The 19344-nt window shown below is 39.0% G+C and overlaps 3 protein-coding genes and 1 long non-coding RNA gene across 6 annotated transcripts; 3 read left to right on the plus strand and 1 right to left on the minus strand.

The window, feature by feature from the left end:
- The first annotated feature begins 736 nt into the window (after positions 1 to 736).
- On the plus strand, positions 737 to 2134 carry LOC135595217 (noroxomaritidine/norcraugsodine reductase-like). The gene is made up of 5 exons (XM_065085845.1): positions 737 to 896; positions 982 to 1189; positions 1268 to 1484; positions 1571 to 1677; positions 1769 to 2134. The coding sequence occupies exons 1-5, from the start codon at positions 799 to 801 to the stop codon at positions 1943 to 1945; spliced, it is 807 nt and encodes a 268-aa protein (XP_064941917.1). The 5' UTR covers positions 737 to 798; the 3' UTR covers positions 1946 to 2134.
- A 1275-nt stretch (positions 2135 to 3409) lies between these two features.
- LOC135595218 (tropinone reductase homolog At5g06060-like) lies at positions 3410 to 5285 on the plus strand. Its single transcript, XM_065085846.1, has 5 exons — positions 3410 to 3914; positions 4023 to 4230; positions 4357 to 4573; positions 4650 to 4756; positions 4922 to 5285. The coding sequence occupies exons 1-5, from the start codon at positions 3832 to 3834 to the stop codon at positions 5096 to 5098; spliced, it is 792 nt and encodes a 263-aa protein (XP_064941918.1). The 5' UTR covers positions 3410 to 3831; the 3' UTR covers positions 5099 to 5285.
- A 109-nt stretch (positions 5286 to 5394) lies between these two features.
- On the plus strand, positions 5395 to 12262 carry LOC103999637 (uracil phosphoribosyltransferase). 2 transcript variants are annotated; one of them, XM_065085843.1, is made up of 12 exons: positions 5409 to 5733; positions 5805 to 5894; positions 5967 to 6045; positions 7092 to 7150; positions 8146 to 8223; positions 8373 to 8454; positions 8672 to 8720; positions 10269 to 10330; positions 11198 to 11265; positions 11348 to 11403; positions 11479 to 11526; positions 11704 to 12262. In XM_065085843.1, the coding sequence occupies exons 1-12, from the start codon at positions 5482 to 5484 to the stop codon at positions 11753 to 11755; spliced, it is 975 nt and encodes a 324-aa protein (XP_064941915.1). In that variant the 5' UTR covers positions 5409 to 5481; the 3' UTR covers positions 11756 to 12262. The 2 variants fall into 2 exon arrangements, with proteins under 2 accessions (XP_064941916.1, XP_064941915.1); XM_065085844.1 differs by lacking the exon at positions 8146 to 8223 and having other exon boundaries at positions 5395 to 5733; positions 11704 to 11901.
- A 165-nt stretch (positions 12263 to 12427) lies between these two features.
- LOC135595219 (uncharacterized) lies at positions 12428 to 16966 on the minus strand. Of its 2 annotated transcripts, XR_010480308.1 has the most exons (4): positions 16825 to 16966; positions 16496 to 16536; positions 16300 to 16378; positions 12428 to 12565 (listed from the first exon to the last, which is right to left on the minus strand). It is a non-coding gene; the product is annotated as an uncharacterized LOC135595219 (long non-coding RNA). The 2 variants fall into 2 exon arrangements; XR_010480307.1 differs by lacking the exon at positions 12428 to 12565 and having other exon boundaries at positions 16165 to 16378.
- Positions 16967 to 19344: the final 2378 nt, after the last annotated feature.

Genomic DNA, 19344 nt, shown 5'->3' on the forward strand with positions numbered 1-19344 from the left:
CTTAAAAGATCAATACAAATCAAATAATCAGTCTAACATCATAAATCAATTATTATTATTCAAAAATCATGAAATTTCGAAATTAAAACATCATTATTCATTATAAAATTGTAACAATCTCAATGTCAAGATTTCAAAACACAAATCAAAGCTAATTAAAAAGAAAGGATCCTATCTCTTTTTGATTATCCCTTCCTTGATATCATCTCCCTAGAGATCTCCCCGAAAGGTAAGTAATAATTTAATTTTTATTTTTAATTTATTTTACATTCGCTTTCACACATAAAAAGTAATATAATATTTATTTATAATAGTTCACACATAAAAATGGAAGGTAAACTATTTACTTCCTAAATATCAAATCACTCGTTAGGAAATAAATCGATTAATAAGTTAATTGATTAGTAGAATTCCTAACTTATCCAAATGATTAAGGAAACCAAATTTAATCATTTCCTTAACTATAATACACAAATATAGAGATTAATAATAAAGTAATATATTATTTATAGTAATTAATTTATGTTAAAGGAAAAATTATCGGTGATTACATTTACTTCTGTGACCGAACTGATGCAATAATTGATCTACTCCCGAGTGGTCGGCATGATGTGGGGAAGACACCGAGGCAGGAGAGCCACCCAACGCTCACCAACTCCCTCCCCCACAAATGGGTGATCTTTTCTCTGTTCATGTCACATCGTTCGTGAGTCTATAAGACGACCAGTCTGGTGCCCGTCTCTGCGTGTCTTACGCAAGAAGAATCTAGTCTCCTTCGACAAGAAAGAGAAGACAACCATGGCGGGTGTGCAGAACGGCAATTGCAGCAGCTTCGCCGACAGATGGTCTCTGGTTGGAGCCACGGCTTTGGTCACCGGAGGCACAAAAGGAATCGGGTACTCCCTCCTTCCTATCTCAGCCTTCGTATTCTCTGTCTCCAACCCAAGATGAGCCTCGATGACATTCTTCTTCTTCTCCCAGGTTCTGCATAGTCGAGGAATTGGCTGGATTTGGGGCAGCCGTGCACACCTGCTCCAGGAACGAAGCGGAGCTGAACAAGTGCTTGCAGGAATGGAAGAAGAAGAATTTTAAGGTCACGGGCACCGTCTGCGACGTCTCCTCTCCGGCCGACAGAGAGAGGTTGATCGAGGAGGTGAAGACCGTCTTCGATGGCAAGCTGAACATCCTCGTAAGCCCGCGACCACATCTTCTGTTCGACGAAATGACGATGCGGAAGGATTGATTTACCGAGTCCTCGTTTGTGCAGGTTAATAATGCGGGAACGGGGTATCCGAAGCCGGTCACGCAGTGCACGCCCGGAGACTACAAGTTCATGACCACCACCAACGTGGAGTCAGCCTTCGCTATGTGCCAATTGGCTCACCCGCTCCTCAAGGCGTCGGGAAGAGGCAGCATCGTGTTCAATTCCTCCATCTCCGGCATCATGGCTTTGGAGTTTCTATCCATCTATGGGATCACCAAAGGTAATACATAGTAGCGGTGGACGTGAGATGTATGTGGATTTGTCTCTATGGCCGTCGTCCTCAGCTTCTGCTTGGGCTTCTTCCAGGAGCACTGAACCAGCTCGCCAGGAGCCTCGCGTGTGAGTGGGCCAAGGACAACATCCGCGTCAACAGCGTCGCCCCCGGTGCCGTCGACACCCCGCTCATGAAGCCCGTAAGCCCTCCCTCGATTCTTAGCCGCACACTAGTTGCAGTTCCCCATCCGAAACAGCTATCGATTTCTTCTTCTCCTTCTTCTGCAACAGGCGTTCGAGAACAAGGAGTTCGTGACAAGGGAGTCGCACAACGTGCCGCTCGGTCGCCTTGGCGTGCCGGAGGACGTGGCACCGGTGGTGGCCTTCCTCTGCCTCCCCGCCGCTTCCTACATCACCGGCCAAGTCGTCGTCATCGATGGAGGTCGCACTGTGAATGGTTACTACTAGAAATGCCCAAACAGTGTGTGGAGTTAATTACATGTTTGCTGAGTTCAACCACGGACTATAATAAGCAGATCACATCGTCTTGCAACTTCCATTTATCTATGCAGACTCCATGGTTTTGTAACCTTATGTTCTTGATTCCATTTCCTGTGTTCTAATTACAAAATGATGGTGTCATTTGCTGGTCTCTCATTCGAATGTTGTCTTAATCAGATAGGCATTGTGGTGGTGAGTTCTTTTTCGTTTTCTATCAAAAGAAAGATGAGAGGTGTGAGATCCACCTGCCTAATTATATAATAGTAGAATGGATTTGCTCCACCGACCAGTATCTAATCCTATAATGATGGAGTGAATTCCATCTTCTCTGAGTCTCAACACTCCAAGTTTCCAATAAGAATCTTAATTTGGAATCATTATAATCATCGAGTCAGAAATGAATCATCCTAAACCTAGTGGATTGATATCCGAATTAAATATGATTTAAAATTCATGTATAAATCATCATTTTCAAATGGATAACTAATGTTTGTCCCAAAAACTTGGGACTATTAGAAGTGGATCTCTGAATGGAGAGAGGAAAGATCTTGTAGATGAATCGAATCACCCTCATGTCATGTCATGTCATGTCATCATCTCCCACTCACCAACTTGATGAGCAAGTCAAACACAGATCAATCCAACAAAATTGATGGGATGTTAAAACATTATCTAAAAGAATAAGTCACGCTTCAAAACATTGGGTATGATTGTAGGTTGGTGAACCAACTTACATCCATGCTCATGGCGTTAGGTATACTATCACTTTTGTCTGGGGACAATGATAGAAGCAATATCATCATTAATTTATTTTCTAAATAAGAGATTTAAATAGGTTGGTCCATGATTGCACGATTGATTAATCGTAATAATTGATGTAATAGTTTCTTTTATTTTTTTTTAAAGATACTTTGATCCATATCGCAGTAGCTTATCAACAACACATTGTACGTATTCTTATAATTGAAAAAAAGCATACATTACTACTATATATTCTTATATATATATATATCCACTTTCAAACATGATTAATATTATTGTTTTTGTTTTAAAAATATAAATATGTGAAATATGAAAAACTTAATTTTTTAGTCCTCGATATGTGGTATATGTTTAATTTGACATATACCTCGATATGGATGCTATGTTCTTATTATATGATGCGATGAGTCCCATCTTCCCTTATTCTATTGTGATGACTGACAGTGAAATCGATCAAGACAATGTGCCATACATCCACCATCAATCAATTGATTCCGGGAACTAATGAGATCTTATTAATACAAATCTAAGTCGATTTTTTTGTATGTAAATTTCTTAAGCTTGAACTCATTAAAATTTTTGGGTCAAACATTAGCCCCTCCTAATTTTGACCAAACTTCGAAATATGAATATGTCGCGTTCAAACTTGGATCCACGGCGGTGATGCGTCCTCACCAACCCTAACAACGATGCGTCCACAGCAGTGCTCCAGATTTGTTCGGTGGGCGGTCGCAGCTTTCGGTGGCTTTCCTCCAACCACCGAGAGCAACACCAGCCAATGTCCGACACTTGCAGCAAAGCGATTGCCTCTGATCTCTTCATCGCAGGAGTCTTAATCCTCGATCTACCGACCGATGCATTTTGCATTTGCTTGATCGATTAGTTCTCGAGGCGCCGACAAAGTCTTCTAAGCCCTAATTATTGAGCCTTACCAAACGACACAATAAGAAGACGAAGCGCCATGGAATCCCTACCGACTCCCCCTCCCCAATCCTTTTCTCTCTGACCGTTCTCTCCCCCTTCTTCCTGACTTCTTGTGTATAAGAACGTTCTCGTTCGTCTCTCCGTGGAAAAGTAGTGCTAAGAAAACCATGGCGGACGGGGAGAACGCAGCGGGTAGATGGTCTCTTCTCGGAGCAACAGCCTTGGTCACCGGCGGCACCAAAGGAATCGGGTACTAACTACTATTGCTATTACCGCTGCTGCACAAAGAGCGTGCATAGAATCTGCTATGTTCTTTGCTGCATGGTTGACCTAAAGATGCACATCGTTGACCTTTCAGGCATGGCATAGTGGAAGAATTAGCGAGGCTCGGAGCAGCCGTCCATACCTGCTCTCGGAATGAAGCCGACCTCAACAAATGCTTGCAGAAATGGGAGGCGGAGGGGTTCAAGGTCACGGGATCCATCTGCGATGTCTCATCTCCAGATGAGAGAGAGAAGCTCATGGAGAAAGTTAGGTCCACCTTCGACGGAAGGCTCAATATATTGGTGAGTGTGCCGATTTCCTTTCGTTTAATTCTGCACATAGATCTGATATAGAGATGGATTCAACAGATATCTGTGTCTCCTCTTCCGACTCACCAAAGCTGGTTTCTGGTTCTCCCATGTTCACAGGTCTGCAACGCTGGAACAGGCATCCTGAAGCCGGCTACTCTTCAGACCCCGGAGGACTACAGATACGTGATGAGCATCAACTTGGATTCTGCTTTCCATCTGAGCCAGCTCGCCTACCCTCATCTCAAGGCTTCAGGAAGAGCCAGCATCGTGTTCATCTCTTCTGTCGTAGGCTTCATGGCCGTGGACTATTTGTCCGTTTACGGAGCCTCCAAAGGTAGGTACTTCAAGATATGTGTGCGCTATCAGGTTCTTTGTGAGCTCTTCAAGATGTGCATCACCTTCTTCTCCAGGAGCACTGAACCAGCTCACCAGGAGCCTTGCCTGTGAGTGGGCAGGGGACAACATCCGAACAAACTGTGTTGCGCCTGGAACCATCAGAACCCCACTCACCGAACAAGTAATGCCTTCCCCTCTGTTTTATCTCAATTCCTCTCTCGACCCATCTTGATCTGTCTGCTTCTTTGCGTTGCTTTGATACCTGAGACAAGAAGCGAGTAGAACACAGAGTAGCAGTTCGATTCGAAGGTTGTGTGACACAATACAGTTCTTTGGATGAAAACAGGGACTTCAGAACGATGATTTCGTGACGAAGGAGACGCATCGGATCCCGCTCGGGCGTGTGGGAGAGCCAGAGGAGGTAGCTGCTCTGGTGGGCTTCCTGTGCCTCCCTGCTTCCCGCTACATCAATGGCCAAGTTATTTGTGCTGACGGCGGCCGAACTGTGAACGGCAACATATGATCGACCCACAGTTGCTGCTGCTGCTGCTTTCTCCTCTCTGAGAGTTCATGCTGAGATGTGGTTGTCATGGTTGTCGTAATAAATTTACTGGCTGCATTGATGTTTGCACAACATTTAGTCTGACAAAAAACAGACCCTATAATGCATGTGACTGCTAAGCTCCAATAATATGAGGATTTTGATGCCATTTGTCATAATTTGACACATTAGTTTATTTAACTCAAATTAGTTCAATAAACTCTTATATGGAAATCTATATGAGTAATATTCTTTTTCTAAAATGCTTGAGCTCAAATAAGAGGGATTTACAATGAAAAAGAAAAAAATGAAGGTTAAAGGAATTAATATGAGAAATAAAATATTTCAGGGACCAATATGCAATTATGCATCTCCTTTTCCGTTTCGATCGGTTTGTCGTGCGCTCGCTTGCCACTATCTCCCTATCTGTCTCTCGACTCAATAGCTGCTACGGTGGACCAATCGTTTGTCGATCCATGGCCGGAATCGCAACCACTCCGCTACGGTTCCTGGCCGTTACCCCGCGTATCTCGGCGACACTCTCACGCCGGCGTATCGCAACGACTCCGCGCTTCTTCTCCCTTCCTTCCGCTACTACGACACCCCCTCCGCTCAAGGTACGCCCCTCATCTGAACCCTGGGTTTTGGAACCCTAATTTACCCTCCGTTTCCCTGTCCGGAACTCTAGATGTCGACCCGGAGGCTCCCGTTGGGCTGCTCCGCCGCGAGACCCGACACGGCGACGGAGGAGAAGCCCGTCTCCGATGAAAGGATGCTGGTTAGATCTTGTCTGTTTCTCCTCGTCGGAGATGTTCTGGCCTCTGTTGTAATGATTTGAGTTTGGGCGCAGGTCTTTGTTCCGCCGCACCCGTTGATCAAGCACTGGATCTCTGTCCTCAGGAACGAGCAGACGCCTTGCGCCATCTTCAGTGAGTAGCTCCGGACGCCTTTTCTTAATCCTGTTGAATTGGTTGTAGCAACTTCTTTGGAATGATAGCCAAAGTGTCCTTCAATCATGCGCGTGCATTTTGTTTTTGGTTGTTGATCCTAATAAGGTACTTGCCCAATGCCTGATTGTGTTTTTATTATTTATAACCCCATCCATATTAAAAATTTTAAATATTCTTAAGTTATCTCTCTGTAAATAAACATATATATCCTCAATTTATAACTTAATTCTAATAAAATTTTTTTTCAATCCTTATATCCCTTTTCTTCCCCCTTTTTCCATTCTTTTTTTTCCTTCTTCTCCTCCTCCTCTGCGTCGGATGAGGTCGGCGACAATGACGTCCGCAGCCAGCAAAGCCGGCGGCGACCGAGGGGGGAGTGTCGGTGGCAACGAGCGTAGGCTAGGAGTGACGAGCAGTGGGGAGAGTCTACAGGGTGCACAGGCAGGCTGGAGGCGATGATCGACGACAAGAAGCAGTGGGGAGGTAGGCTGGGGGTGGTGATCAGTGACAGCGGGCTGTGGGGAGAGTTGGCGGCAGTGACCGATGGGGAGAGTCGGCGGCCGGAGGGTGCAGGTAGGGGCTGTGGGGAAGGAAAAAGAGAAGGGTAAACGCGGAATTAGAGGGATTGTGAATAGTAAAATATTATTCTACTAATTTTTTAAGAGATTGTGAATATTAAAAAGGAGCTCTAAATAGTAAGCTCCTTCACTCAATAGTTCAATAGTCAGAACCTTCTTTTGTTTTCCTTTTTAATTAAAGCTTCTGAATAATGATACTACATTGCCTGATATTATATATAACATGCTATATCCAGAGGACAATATGACAATACCTTCATTTACTTTATTGGAGCCTTAACTGCAACTGCTGATGTTTCTAGTGGCATTATATCGCATTCAAAGACTTAACTCAGAGGCTTTGATGAACGAAAACCTTTTTTGAAGACACTTTATTCAGATTCTTTTATTCATTCAAGGTCAATTCAAGAACTGCTAATTGTACCTTGGTAAATGTTATTTTTCCAGAGAGCGCCATGGCAGAACTTGGGAGATTGCTCATATATGAAGCATCCAGAGACTGGTTGGTAAGTCTTTACTGCTGCTGGCTACTTGTTATATAGCTACAGCCAATGATTTGCAGATAATCTTTAATCTATTGACTGGTATTATTTGCATAACTAGTGATGTCTCAAAGAATTACCTAACGAAAATCACAAAATAAACAAAGACATGGTTGGTCTGTCACAATTTAGCATCTGGCTGGTGAATTTAATAGAAAAAAATTAACATGCTCATGGCGCTACATTTTCTTATTGTAATCTTTGTACAAGGTACAAGCCTCAAATACATAAGAATTGTTTTCTTGTCCCTAGCAAGATTCCTTGCTGGATTGGTCTTCTGTCAATGTCATCTTGTGAATCTAAAAGCATCTTTCACAATGTAAATTTTTCAGGAACTTTATTTGTTGATCTTATCATGTTTCTTCCATTTCTATCTTAACAACTATCAACCAACACCCGTTGTCATGCCAAGCCATGTGCTTGAAGATATCTGATGCATATCTTTACATGTTGCATCTGTGCTAGTACTTATTGTAACTGCATAGCTAGTTCATGGCATTGTCCATGAGGAGCTTGTTGGGGCTTTTTGCTGTAGCCTAATGATATCGTATCTATCTATGCATATACATAAAAGAGTGCATAACCATCTTCCTATTTTAGGTTCATAAGCTCAACTGGAATTATTTCTAGTGTTTTCATTAATAAATGCTTCTTATTACCACATGTGAAAGTCTAAGGTCTGATACTCTAGATTAGTTCAGATGAGCCAGCTCAAAAAAAAAAAAAAGGTCTCTGCTCATTTAATTTTGGAGTTTAAGTATTCATGATGTCTAAAATGTAGCTGCACTAGTGTTGATAATCAATATGTTTTTTGTTGGTTACACTCAACCAGTTGAGCAATTACATAAATTTGGTAAATCTGTTTTTTTAACAAAATGTTATGCCATTTGCAAGCTATTATGTCAGCCTCCAATCTTCTGTCCATTATTAGCCTTAGCTATAGTCCTTTTTACTTGCAGCCTACTATCAGCGGGGAGATACAGTCACCAATGGGTGTTGCTACTGTTGAGTTTATCGATCCACGTGAACCTGTGATGGTCTGTAAACTTTTTTGATAACTATGCAGATGCTTTACTTTAGTAAATAACATGATCTAGTTTAATTTACTTACTTTTCTAATGGTTTGGTGGCTTGAAAAGTTAATCTGCTCTATGTTAACTTATGAATGGTTTTTATCACTTATCAGATTGTACCTATCTTGAGAGCTGGTCTTGCTCTAGCAGAGCATGCCCCCTCAGTTTTGCCAGCATCAGTAACGTACCACCTTGGTGAGGAGAAATTACTGAATATCTGAAAGTTGCTAATTATGATGCTTGCTTAATCATTTAAAGGTCCAGATACTAGGCAACAACACAATGTTGTTTATCAATGTGTAACAATTTGGCCTCTTGTCTTGCTTATTTAGTCTCGAATAGACTTCCTTCATTTGGCTGTTGTTACTATGCTTTGGTTGTATGATAACTTTTCTTGTTACTGTACATGAAGGCATGCACAGGGATGAGACCACTCTAGAACCATCAGTATATCTCAACAAGTAAGAGCATGTTGTCTTTACATTTTTAGTTGAAGAAAAGACATCTTTTGCATGTTATCTAGTATGATATTTTTCTTACTCTCCTCTTTTTGGGATGTTACCTTTGTCTTGCTTCTACAAGCTATTTTATCATCGTGTGCTTCAATGTGGTGGTCTTCTAGGTTCTGTTCATCTCCAAGTATGATAGTTAACATGAAAATCTCTTAGTTAACTCTCGTAAGTGCACTCGTCATGCAAGGACAATGATATGAAAATTCTGAACATGTAATTCTTAACTTCTGGACTGATTGAGTCTTGGAGTCGTTGGTATTAATTACTTGTAAGTATCCATTATTAGGTCTAGTTCTTATGTTATACATGGACTTTAACATATGCTCTTTTTGTAGCATTTGTTGTTTCAGGTCAGATACAGATGATCTTGAAACTTGATGTTGTAGAGCAGAAGTGTGTGGGTCTTTAGTACAAAATTAGTTCCCAACAATGATGAATATAGAGCCCAAAGTTTGCTTAAATTTTCTATCTAAATCTGATTTGATGAAGAATATAACTCAAAGGCACTAACAGCATGATGGCATATGATTTGATGAATACTTGCTTAAAATAGGAACTAAAAACTAGAAAAAGAAACCTTTTAAAATATGAAAGAATACATGTATATGCACACACAATTTAGACGCTTGATCTGAACTTATGAAGGCTTATCATCAACCACCTTAAACCTCATGTTCCTGCATCACTTGTCTGCCATTGTCATGTATTCTTTCAAATAGTGGTAGGAAGCAGACCAAGATTATGACATGCCTTGCGTCCTCACATCCCCATATTGCTTCTTAAATTGTCATTTAGAAATCTCATATAAAAAGCACTCAATAAATCTACAACTTAGCAATAGAAACGTATAGCTGACAGGTATACATGAGGGGCAACTAGTATATTACTTGAAGACTTAGGTGATGTTACTCGACATTTTGAGTGTGAGCAAAGGAGGATAAACCTGCAAATGTGATCTTTGTTATTGTACACTAAAAATAGATTGATTATATGTTGTTCGCTATTATTACAGTGTGTCGTGACCGGTACTGGTCTGACAAAAGACCCATATTGAACCATATGATTCAGTACCGATCAATATTTTATCATTTTGTTGATTTTTTCAGCTGGTACCGAGCGAGCTCGATATACTGTCTGGTTCATATATAACATACTGTTGTGGTAGATTATCAAAATTGATGCTTGACCAAGATCTAAAACCTTGATTTGTTTAATGTCCATTTTTCCTTATGTAACTTCTCAAGGAAAAGGAAACGAGAAAAATCTGCTTGTTTGCTTTTTCCCTTGTAAAGGAACCCAGAGTTTTCACATTGCTCATTTTTTTGTTAGAAGATTTCTCGTGGAAGTTGCTAGTAGTCATTTTAGGCATCCCTAATTACACAACTGAGGGAACTGTCAATTGTCTAGCCATCAGCATATAGGTTAGATAGACATGTTATAATCAGCTGAGAAATAAATCAAGTGGAAGTTAAAAGTTTGTTTTGTATTTTGTTGCAGCTTACCGGATAAGTTCCCTGAGGGGTCACGAATACTTATAGTGGATCCTATGCTCGCAACAGGTATCTTTCTTTCTTGGTGAAGCAATTATTTTTTTTGTTATATATCTCCATCACATAATTTAATGTAGCTCTACATGTTTCTGTGTTTAGTTTTTAGGTTAATAAAAAAGCAGGCACCATATTTTCCTTGTTGTTCCTCTTTAATTTAGTTCATATGATTTATTAGTCAAACCGTTGCTTTCTACAGTGTCCATCTTAATTGACAGCTTAATACATCATTGAAAACATTCCAAGTCATCTACCAAGCAAGAAAAATCATACATCCTAAAGCACAGTCTGATTCTAAACTTGTAATAATTTATCAACTGTTCTGTATCAGTTGGCACCCTAATATTCCTGCCTAGCATCAAATGCATTCTCAAAGAAAATAAAACTCCATAGGTATAAAGTTATTCAAGCAGACTCATGACACTGTTATTGGTGGAGTTCCAAAGCTAGGTGGTAAGTGGTCTTGTCCTCGAAGAAAAGCAGAATAGGGACCTCTTTTGGAAGGCTCTTTATGGTACAATTCCACGATGTTGTTCTCTGCTATCTAACATTTTCTATGTAGTTAACAAATGTGGTCTATCATTCTGTTCCACAACTAATTGTGCCTTTGAAGTTTACTTTCAAAAAGAGGGAGAAAATTGATTTTCAACTTGACCAGTGAGCTCTGCTGCTGGCCTCCAGCATACCATGTACGTGTGGCCAACTGTTATTTGTCAATGTTAGCATGTTGTAGGGAAAATAATACCTGACTAAAATTTTTCCTGGCTTTAATACCTTCTTTTACTCAAGGCAGACTTTTTCTTGAGTGTAACTATGCCCTTCAAAAGTGCTTAGCAGTTGTGCCTGTGGCCTGATTTATGGCATAACTCTGTAATCCAGGTGGTACAATAGTTGCAGCCATCGACTTGTTGAAAGATCGTGGAGTTGACAACAAGCAAATAAAAATCGTAAGTGCCTAAAGCACAATCAGTTTTATTCCATTTTCATATTCGGTTCTCGTGTCATTGACTCATACATGCTCTTTATTAGATATCTGCTGTTGTTGCACCTCCAGCACTGCAGAAACTTAGCAAGAAATTTCCAGGGTAAGTAGATATAAGTGCTATAGAACGTAATTCTCTATTACATATTAGTTCACTTACAAGTGTCTTTTTTCCCAGGCTTCATGTATATGCTGGAATGATAGATTCAGTTGTAAATGAGAAAGGGTAAGTAAATCTTCTGATCACTATGTGCTTATTACTATTCCCACACCAAAGGGAAAAGCACCTAAAAGGATGTACCAGAACGTGTCTATACGGTTCTTTGCTAGCATCAAATAAGCATGCACTCCATTTCTCAAGTTCGAGTGCTATGAGTTTTAATTTACTGTGTTTTATCACCAGGTTCATTATCCCTGGATTGGGAGATGCCGGTGACCGCAGCTTTGGTACCTGAAAGTTTGCACGCCACGATTCCTCTATCCTTTTAGGAAATGGCAATGGTTCCCGATGAGATTTTTGAGGATTTCGGGATTGGGAGATGCCAGTGACTGCAGCTCTGGTACCTGAAACTTTGCATGGCACGATTCCGCTATCCTATTGGTAAACGTCTGATATTTACATCATTTTCAGGATTTCTGAATATTTTAGATCTTCTGTTTTCGCCAATACTTTACATGTTACCTCCGAGGGCAGAATGCTTAAGGTTTAGATCAGTTTTGTTTCCGGGAATGCATAGAAGTAAAATAGTTTGAGAAATTTTGGCAATTGAAATTTTAGTGGTTCTTTCAGCATATTTATAATCATAAAATACTGGTCCCTTTGAATTGTAATGTAGGAATACTTGTGAGTGGTAACTTTGTACAGGAAAGCTGTCACATGTTGGGCCTTTTGAATTGTGATGTAGGAAGGAATACATGAAGGCGGTACATTTTTCTGGACATAATAAAGAACAGATAATGAATGATGCATTCTAATTTTGATAGTATTCATCCTGAATAAGAAAATAAATCATCGAAACATTTAAAGATACTTACTCATCATTGCAGTCTATAATTATAGCTCACTATAATTGCACGAAATTAGGTGATCTGAAGCTTGCATGAAGCATTGTTGCAACACAATGCAAACAATTAATATGGGACTTGTCAAAATATTTATGCCTAATAACAGACAAATGCTAAATTATAGTTACCTAGCAGTCCAATGCTGAGTGCCCAAAGCACTGTAAGGAGGCTACAGGAGGTCAGTCAAAGGATGCAACTAGCTGCAATGGAAATTAGGACACAAGTGAGATTTATGGATCAAGTGTTTTGTCATCGAATTAGATGTTAGGAGTTTCAGGATTTCCTAGCTGAGAATGTCAACACAGAAACCCAACGAGGCTTTCCACATATATATTAATCGCTCTTGTTGTAGATGGTTGCATATAAATGTCATTAGCTAGTTGGGTTTATAAGTAAATCAAACGAGGCTCTTGCCATGTATGGCATCATATATGCCTCTTGCATGAGGGTGCCTTTGTTGCACGTACTAGTTAGTCATTGTCAACGTGATACTTTTAACATTGAAGAGAAGCTTGGTCTCCTTCAAGAACATTGTATAATCAATATCAAAATTTTCAACATGTCGTGGTATTTGCAGCTAATTGTTTAGATAATTGATGTCCATGGCATGACATGTGTCAGTAATGCACTGAGATAGTAGATGACAATCAGCACACACAGATCTAAACAAGCTTTGTGCCAAATCCACATGATCAGCAACCCTCGAGCATGGATTCACGCACTTAAGTTCATGATTAGCATCCTACAAAGATACCTTCATATATATATATATATATATATATATATATATATATATATATATATATATATATATATATATATATATATATATATATATATATATATATATAACCTGAGAAAACAATGCCCAGTCCATGTCCAACCATTTGTGCTATTCAATCTCTTTCTTTGTCAACCCTACATTCCTTCTCGTCATATACTACTTGCTCTACTCTTGCTTATGTAGTCCTTCTCTTTATTTGTTGGCTCAGATATATTTAGAGGTGATCATGACTTGAATATTCCCAGCATGAAAGCTGCTCATTAGAGTTGACTAGGTCTCGAGACTCTTCCTTGGTCTCGAGACTCTTTCAAACATGACCAGATATCTCTTCAACTATTATCACCCAAGATTTGTTGGTGCATAAAGGTATTCTGGTCAATTGTCATAAATTCTTGAATGGATCACGATGAATTACGGGCTTTTATCGCTGGCTAATCCTATCCGATGCCAATTCCAAACATCATTGTCAATCTAGAAGCCTAATTTTATGATTCATGAAGGATGTTAATTATATTATGTTAATGGACACACAAAAAATATTCAAGATAGCTCTCGAAAATAATAAAAAAAGGCTATAGAGCTCAATTATTTGAGCCCAGTAACATGAATTTTTTTCCCATTGTTCGAGTTAATATCAAATGCAAAACTATATTCAAACTAATATCAATCAGATATCTTCTTGTTACTTCTAATATAGAATTTTTAAACTCATGCTTCTCCCACTCCTCACGCTAGTAATTTAGATACACTCACTTCATGCAACTAGTGTTTTTTAAAAAATCTCTTTTACATGTAAACCCTATTTTGATCCTCGATTGCCACCACCCCTACTTGTCCCCGATGCAAACATTGTTTTTCTAGTAATTAATTATACACATCTATCTTAGTAGTTTATATCTTATCTAATTGTCACCACCTTTTGGAATATTCTTTCTAATTGCTTGATATATTCACATTATTATTTTCTTATACTTAAGCGACAATTGGTGATTAGGCATCGGGCTATTTTCTTATTAACTATTCAATGAAAATTGTGTTGAATCTCAATGATAATAAAATCAATTGGTGAATTAATGATCTAATCCATTTGTTGAGATAAGTGATGCAGGACTAACTATGATAGTAAAAAAGATAAAACAATTAAAGAAGAATTGAAGTTGGGTTGGAGTTAATGATTATGCATCAGGCTGGATGAATCAGGGGATAAATCGAAGGATCGAACGATACAGTTCGCCGAAAGCTCGCCGAAAGATCGTCGGAAGTTCACCGAGAGTTCGGTTGAACAATTGACGTGCCAGACAACTTAGATTACTTGTATCGTAATTATTTTAGACTTAACTATCGTAGTTAGGACTTTAATTTGAGTTAGTTATGGGAGAAATCATACTAACTCAATTAGGAGCCAACTGGGGACTTAACAGGGTTAAATTGGGCCGATCGGATGACCCATTCAACCACTTGAAGCCACCTCAGGTGATGGCACCACCCAGACTGGGCGGTGGTACCGTCGACAGTTAATGCTGCCAGGCATTAGTACCACCTTGTCAGGTGATGGTATAGCTAGAGCCCGATCTTCGAGGCTTTGTCAGGCGATCGTACCGCCCAGATTGGGCAGTGGTACCACCCAGTATCAGTCTGCAGGTAGTGGTATCGCCTAATAATGGCGATGGTACCGCTAGTACCTCGAAAACCAAGGATGAGACACTTTTTAGCTCCATTTTTTAAGTCATTAGGGCCTGTAAATACCTCACTCTTTCCTGCATGAAAATACACAAAAAGTGTGAACAAATGTCTTGAGATTTTAATTGTAAAAGTGTTGAAAAAGTGACGAATGTCCTCCTTCTTTAGCTTTGTGATTAATCTAATAGAGGTGTGAGGCTTATAAAAGGTTATCTCCTAAACTTGTAAAAAGGAGAAAGTGTTGTAAGAGGGTAGTTGGTCTTCACCCATTGAAGGAAGACCGTTAGTGAACGCCAGTGGCTTCAACGGAGGAGGAATCGGGAGTGGATGTAGGTCACTACGACCGAATCACTATAAATTTGGTGTGCGCTCTCTTTTTGCTCTCATTATTGTTGTTCTCTGTTTTTAATTGCTTATTACGTTTACTTCAAGTGAAATATACTTTCGATATCAATTCCGATACAGGTTTAATTGAATCAAGTTTTTCAAAATCATTGAAGTTTTCCGAATCGATAAAATTTATCGAAAACACTAATTCACCTTTTCTCTTAGTGTTAACTTGATCCTAACAAATTGTTATTTCTCAATGACGAAAAAATATCCATGTAGCTAACCTGAAATAATTAGGAAACTATAATATGTAGTTTAGCGAGAAAGCAGAAAAAGAAAAATAATTTACCTGTAGGTGGAATAAAAAATAATAAAAATAAAATTCATAAAGAAAGATTTCATCCACTTGTACTGATAATAATGACAGTCATCTGCTTACAAAAGTGATCATTCAAATAGGACGATCAAGGGAAACCAAAAATCATGTTGACATTTGTTCTTAATTTCTCTCGGTGTTGGGCAGTGGTGGTGGCCTGCCACCTGTTGTTAGCGATGTGGAAGGAGATGTTATTGTGCTCTAGAGAGGGAGCGGAGGGGGATTGTTGGAAGAGGTGTTTTAAAGCTGAGAGATGGATACAGACTTTGCAGTTAGTTCAGTTGGAAATGAAATCAACTCCAGCTAAGCCCCTCTACTATCTGTATGGTCTTTAGAGGTGACAGGCATGTGGTGAAAAATGGACACCGATTTTTTAGTCACTTGAGGTGGAAGAGGAAACAACTACTGGTAAGCTCAAATAACCAATATGGTCTTTAATCTTTTTATCACCTAGCCATTCTTAAAAGAATACTAGAAACCACTCAAAACAAAAGGAACTTCATAATCAATGCACTTCCAGATGAAAAAACCAAACATCCAAGGATAGGTTATCAAGTGATGCTAAGAACTCATCTGTTAATGTATGTATCCAAATAAATAAATAACTTGCTGCATGAGATGTTCTCATATGCTCTAAGTCTATAACTGGGCTCTAATTAAGCATTTAATACTTATTTTCCAGTCAACATATAATAGATTACAAAAAATAATGTCAACTAGTCATGGTGTTTAAGCAATCTTAAACAATATGACAGAGACCTTACCTTTCATCTAAGAATGGGATGCTTAGACCTGTGAGAAAGGCAACAACAACGGCAAGAGGCTTCGAAAGAAACCCCATGGCTGCATTAGGAGTAAAAGAAGCAAAAAAGGGGTATTAGAAACATCGGAGCAAACAATAATAGCTGCACTATTATTAAGAATATAACCTAATCATGAGAAACGATTGAGTTCCCTTACCCGGAAGGAACATGATCAGAATGAAGTAATTGGTCCTGTAGCTGCAAAAAGAATCGCCCGGAAGAGAGATATCAGTATGGCATCCTTCAAAATCAAGACAAGACAGATTCCAAACACTCGAGAATCCCACGAATCAGGTACGTTGAGTCTACCCACCAAAAAGGGCACAAATAATAGTCATCGAGAAGGGACTTATCCACCCTACTTGATGACTATTTGAGCACAAGAGATTTCGCCGGACTCACAAGCGAACAACAATACCCTCACTAGAATTTAACAGCCGTAAGAACTAACATCAAAGTGAAGTAGGTTCGGGATGGTGATCTTACTAGTAGAGGTTGCACTTGAATCGACTATTCCATTTGGAGTAGGATCGATCCGGGGAAGGTGAATCGGATGAAGAACTCTGAGTTGTGGAGGACATCGATCGGGTACACAACGATCACGTTTCCCCAATCCATGGCGGTCTTCTCTAACCGTGCTCTACTGATCGAAACACTAGAAATTGAGCCGAGACCTGAAATCAATTAGCCGCCGGGGAGGAAATGCTCTCAAGGCGACAGCGAGATTGGACGAAACGGCTAAAAATAGAGATCATACTTTCTCTTATCGGAGAATAAAGAAAGGGAGGAAAAGCAATGTTTTCGTGTTATATATATATATATATATATATATATATATATATATATATATATATATATATATATATATATATATATATATATATATATATATATATATATATATATATATATATATATATATATAAGGCTTATAAAAGTGATAATCTTCCACTCCCAAGGAAGCCAATTAGGGTTACAGTTAGGGTTTGTTGAAGTGGTAGGAGAAGGTTGAGGTGGGTTAAGCATAAGGTCACAACAAGTAGTGTGGTGCCTCACTTTACCACATCTAAAGTAAATGTTAAGAATATTTTTAAAGGTAGAGATGGGAGGATCCAAATTTGATGCAAATACACTAAGGAATGATCGTTAAGAGATCGATGACACAATTATGAGCAACTTCGCCCGAGTTTGAGCAAAAGTAATTTGATAGATTTTGAGAAAGGTTCTTATTTTTGTAGCAATATTTAAAACGATGTTAGGTCTTAAAAATTGTAAGGAATGATTGAATTTGGGCCCAAATTGTGATAGACTTGGTTCTTACTAAGTGAGGTTGAAAACAAGGATTTCATACGAAAAGGACAATAGGGTCCTAAAAAAAATCAAATGTTGTTAAGTAAAACGAAATTTATTTTTTTTATAAGAACTAAATTAAAAATAAAAAAAAAAATTAAAAACTAGTCACTACATCCGGACAACCGAAGGCAAGATTCCATATATTATGGATAATAGATTTTATGATTTTAAATAAAGAATACTAGTCATAGGTGTCCTATAAATCAATCACGTGAATAATGATACATATGATATGACATGCACTTATTTTACTTATTATTATTCTGGTATTTTATCACTGTATATTTTTTAATACATAAGTATATTATAATATCCATGAATCTATGCAATGAGAATCGGATCATGACGAGATCATGATAATGAGATCGATTCACCTCTAAACATAGACATTAAATAATTCTGGTCATAGGTTACTCGAGAGAGACATCGAGATAATTGAACATACTTGTGTGTTGTATACCCGTCCATATGATGAATGTGGTTAGTCTTATAGCTGCTCATGTGGAGACACTAAGGCTATAATGTAGGTGCTCATTAGAGAATAAGTTCACTAATTAATCCGCTCATGGAATGTTGGATGATTGATGATACTTCATTGTCAAACAGCGATTCTATCGTCCGAATGGTATACCTGGTCCTTAGACTTGAGACACCAAGGATATCCTATATGAGTACACCATTCTTTGATTCCAAACTTATATAGACTTGGAAGTTCCAGAACTAGTACATCTAGTCATTGAGAGTGGCAGCCAATCTTACGAGGGCTATTGAGTGTCAATAGAGGATCATCCGCTCTCGGTATCATGAGAGAAATATCCCATGTATTCTTGCTCAAACGAATCCTTGGCCAAGGTCATTCGAATTGAGAGAGAAAGAGTTCTCCGGGAGAATCTGATTAGAGCGAGACTCGAGGAGAAACTGTATGGGTTTGACAACACTATACTTGATATGTAGTCTCTAGGATATTAGATGGATAAAGACTAGGTATATGGTAATTGATAACAAATACGTCCAAAGGATTGGATTCCCCTATATCATTTGGGGACTATAGCGTAGTGGCCTAATACGTTTGTAGTCGATGAGTTGAGTGAATTATTATAGAGATAATAATTTACTAAGCTCGAAGGAGTTTAGATAGGTATGATTCATGACCAACTCGATATTGGGCCTAGAGGGTTATACACATATGATAGGTGTTGCGATGAGTAAAGGTTCAGATTTGAGATATCCGATCTCCCTAGTGTTGAATCTCGGATTTTGATGATGAAATCAATTGATAAAGCTATGATATAATGTGCGTTTGAATGATGCAGTACTAACCTCGATCAAGGAAATGAAATTCGATTAAAGTAGGAAGAATCAGACGTTGGGCCAGAGTAGAACATGTTAGAAGATTGGACGTCGGGCTAGAGGACTGGTCGACATGCCGAAAGGACTTTGTGCCATGAGTTCGGTCATCGGGTCGAAGGACCGGACATTGTGCCAAGGAGATCGGAAGTTACGGGAGTCAACATATTGATTGGGCAATACGTCGAAAGAAAGGACGATGTGCTAAAAGATCGGACGAAGCGTCGAATTAACAAATAACATGCAAGACAGCATATGATTCATGCTTGTAATCATGTGTGTTTAGATCGAGTTAGTTTATGCCTA

Source organism: Musa acuminata, chromosome BXJ1-10, assembly GCF_036884655.1.
Source record: "Musa acuminata AAA Group cultivar baxijiao chromosome BXJ1-10, Cavendish_Baxijiao_AAA, whole genome shotgun sequence".
NCBI classification, from domain to species: domain Eukaryota; kingdom Viridiplantae; phylum Streptophyta; class Magnoliopsida; order Zingiberales; family Musaceae; genus Musa; species Musa acuminata.

What these genes read in the sequence shown, in the direction of transcription:
- LOC135595217 (XM_065085845.1), top strand. Translation starts at nt 799, where the DNA reads ATGGCGGGTGTGCAGAACGGCAATTGCAGCAGCTTCGCCGACAGATGG. An exon ending in GGAGGCACAAAAGGAATCGG is followed by an intron (nt 897 to 981) that starts GTACTCCCTCCT and finishes TTCTTCTCCCAG; the next exon opens with GTTCTGCATAGTCGAGGAAT. An exon ending in ACACCCCGCTCATGAAGCCC is followed by an intron (nt 1,678 to 1,768) that starts GTAAGCCCTCCC and finishes CTTCTGCAACAG; the next exon opens with GCGTTCGAGAACAAGGAGTT.
- LOC135595218 (XM_065085846.1), top strand. Translation starts at nt 3,832, where the DNA reads ATGGCGGACGGGGAGAACGCAGCGGGTAGATGGTCTCTTCTCGGAGCA. An exon ending in GGCGGCACCAAAGGAATCGG is followed by an intron (nt 3,915 to 4,022) that starts GTACTAACTACT and finishes TTGACCTTTCAG; the next exon opens with GCATGGCATAGTGGAAGAAT. An exon ending in ACGGAAGGCTCAATATATTG is followed by an intron (nt 4,231 to 4,356) that starts GTGAGTGTGCCG and finishes CCATGTTCACAG; the next exon opens with GTCTGCAACGCTGGAACAGG.
- LOC103999637 (XM_065085843.1), top strand. Translation starts at nt 5,482, where the DNA reads ATGCATCTCCTTTTCCGTTTCGATCGGTTTGTCGTGCGCTCGCTTGCC. An exon ending in GACGCCTTGCGCCATCTTCA is followed by an intron (nt 6,046 to 7,091) that starts GTGAGTAGCTCC and finishes TTATTTTTCCAG; the next exon opens with AGAGCGCCATGGCAGAACTT. An exon ending in GGATCCTATGCTCGCAACAG is followed by an intron (nt 10,331 to 11,197) that starts GTATCTTTCTTT and finishes TCTGTAATCCAG; the next exon opens with GTGGTACAATAGTTGCAGCC.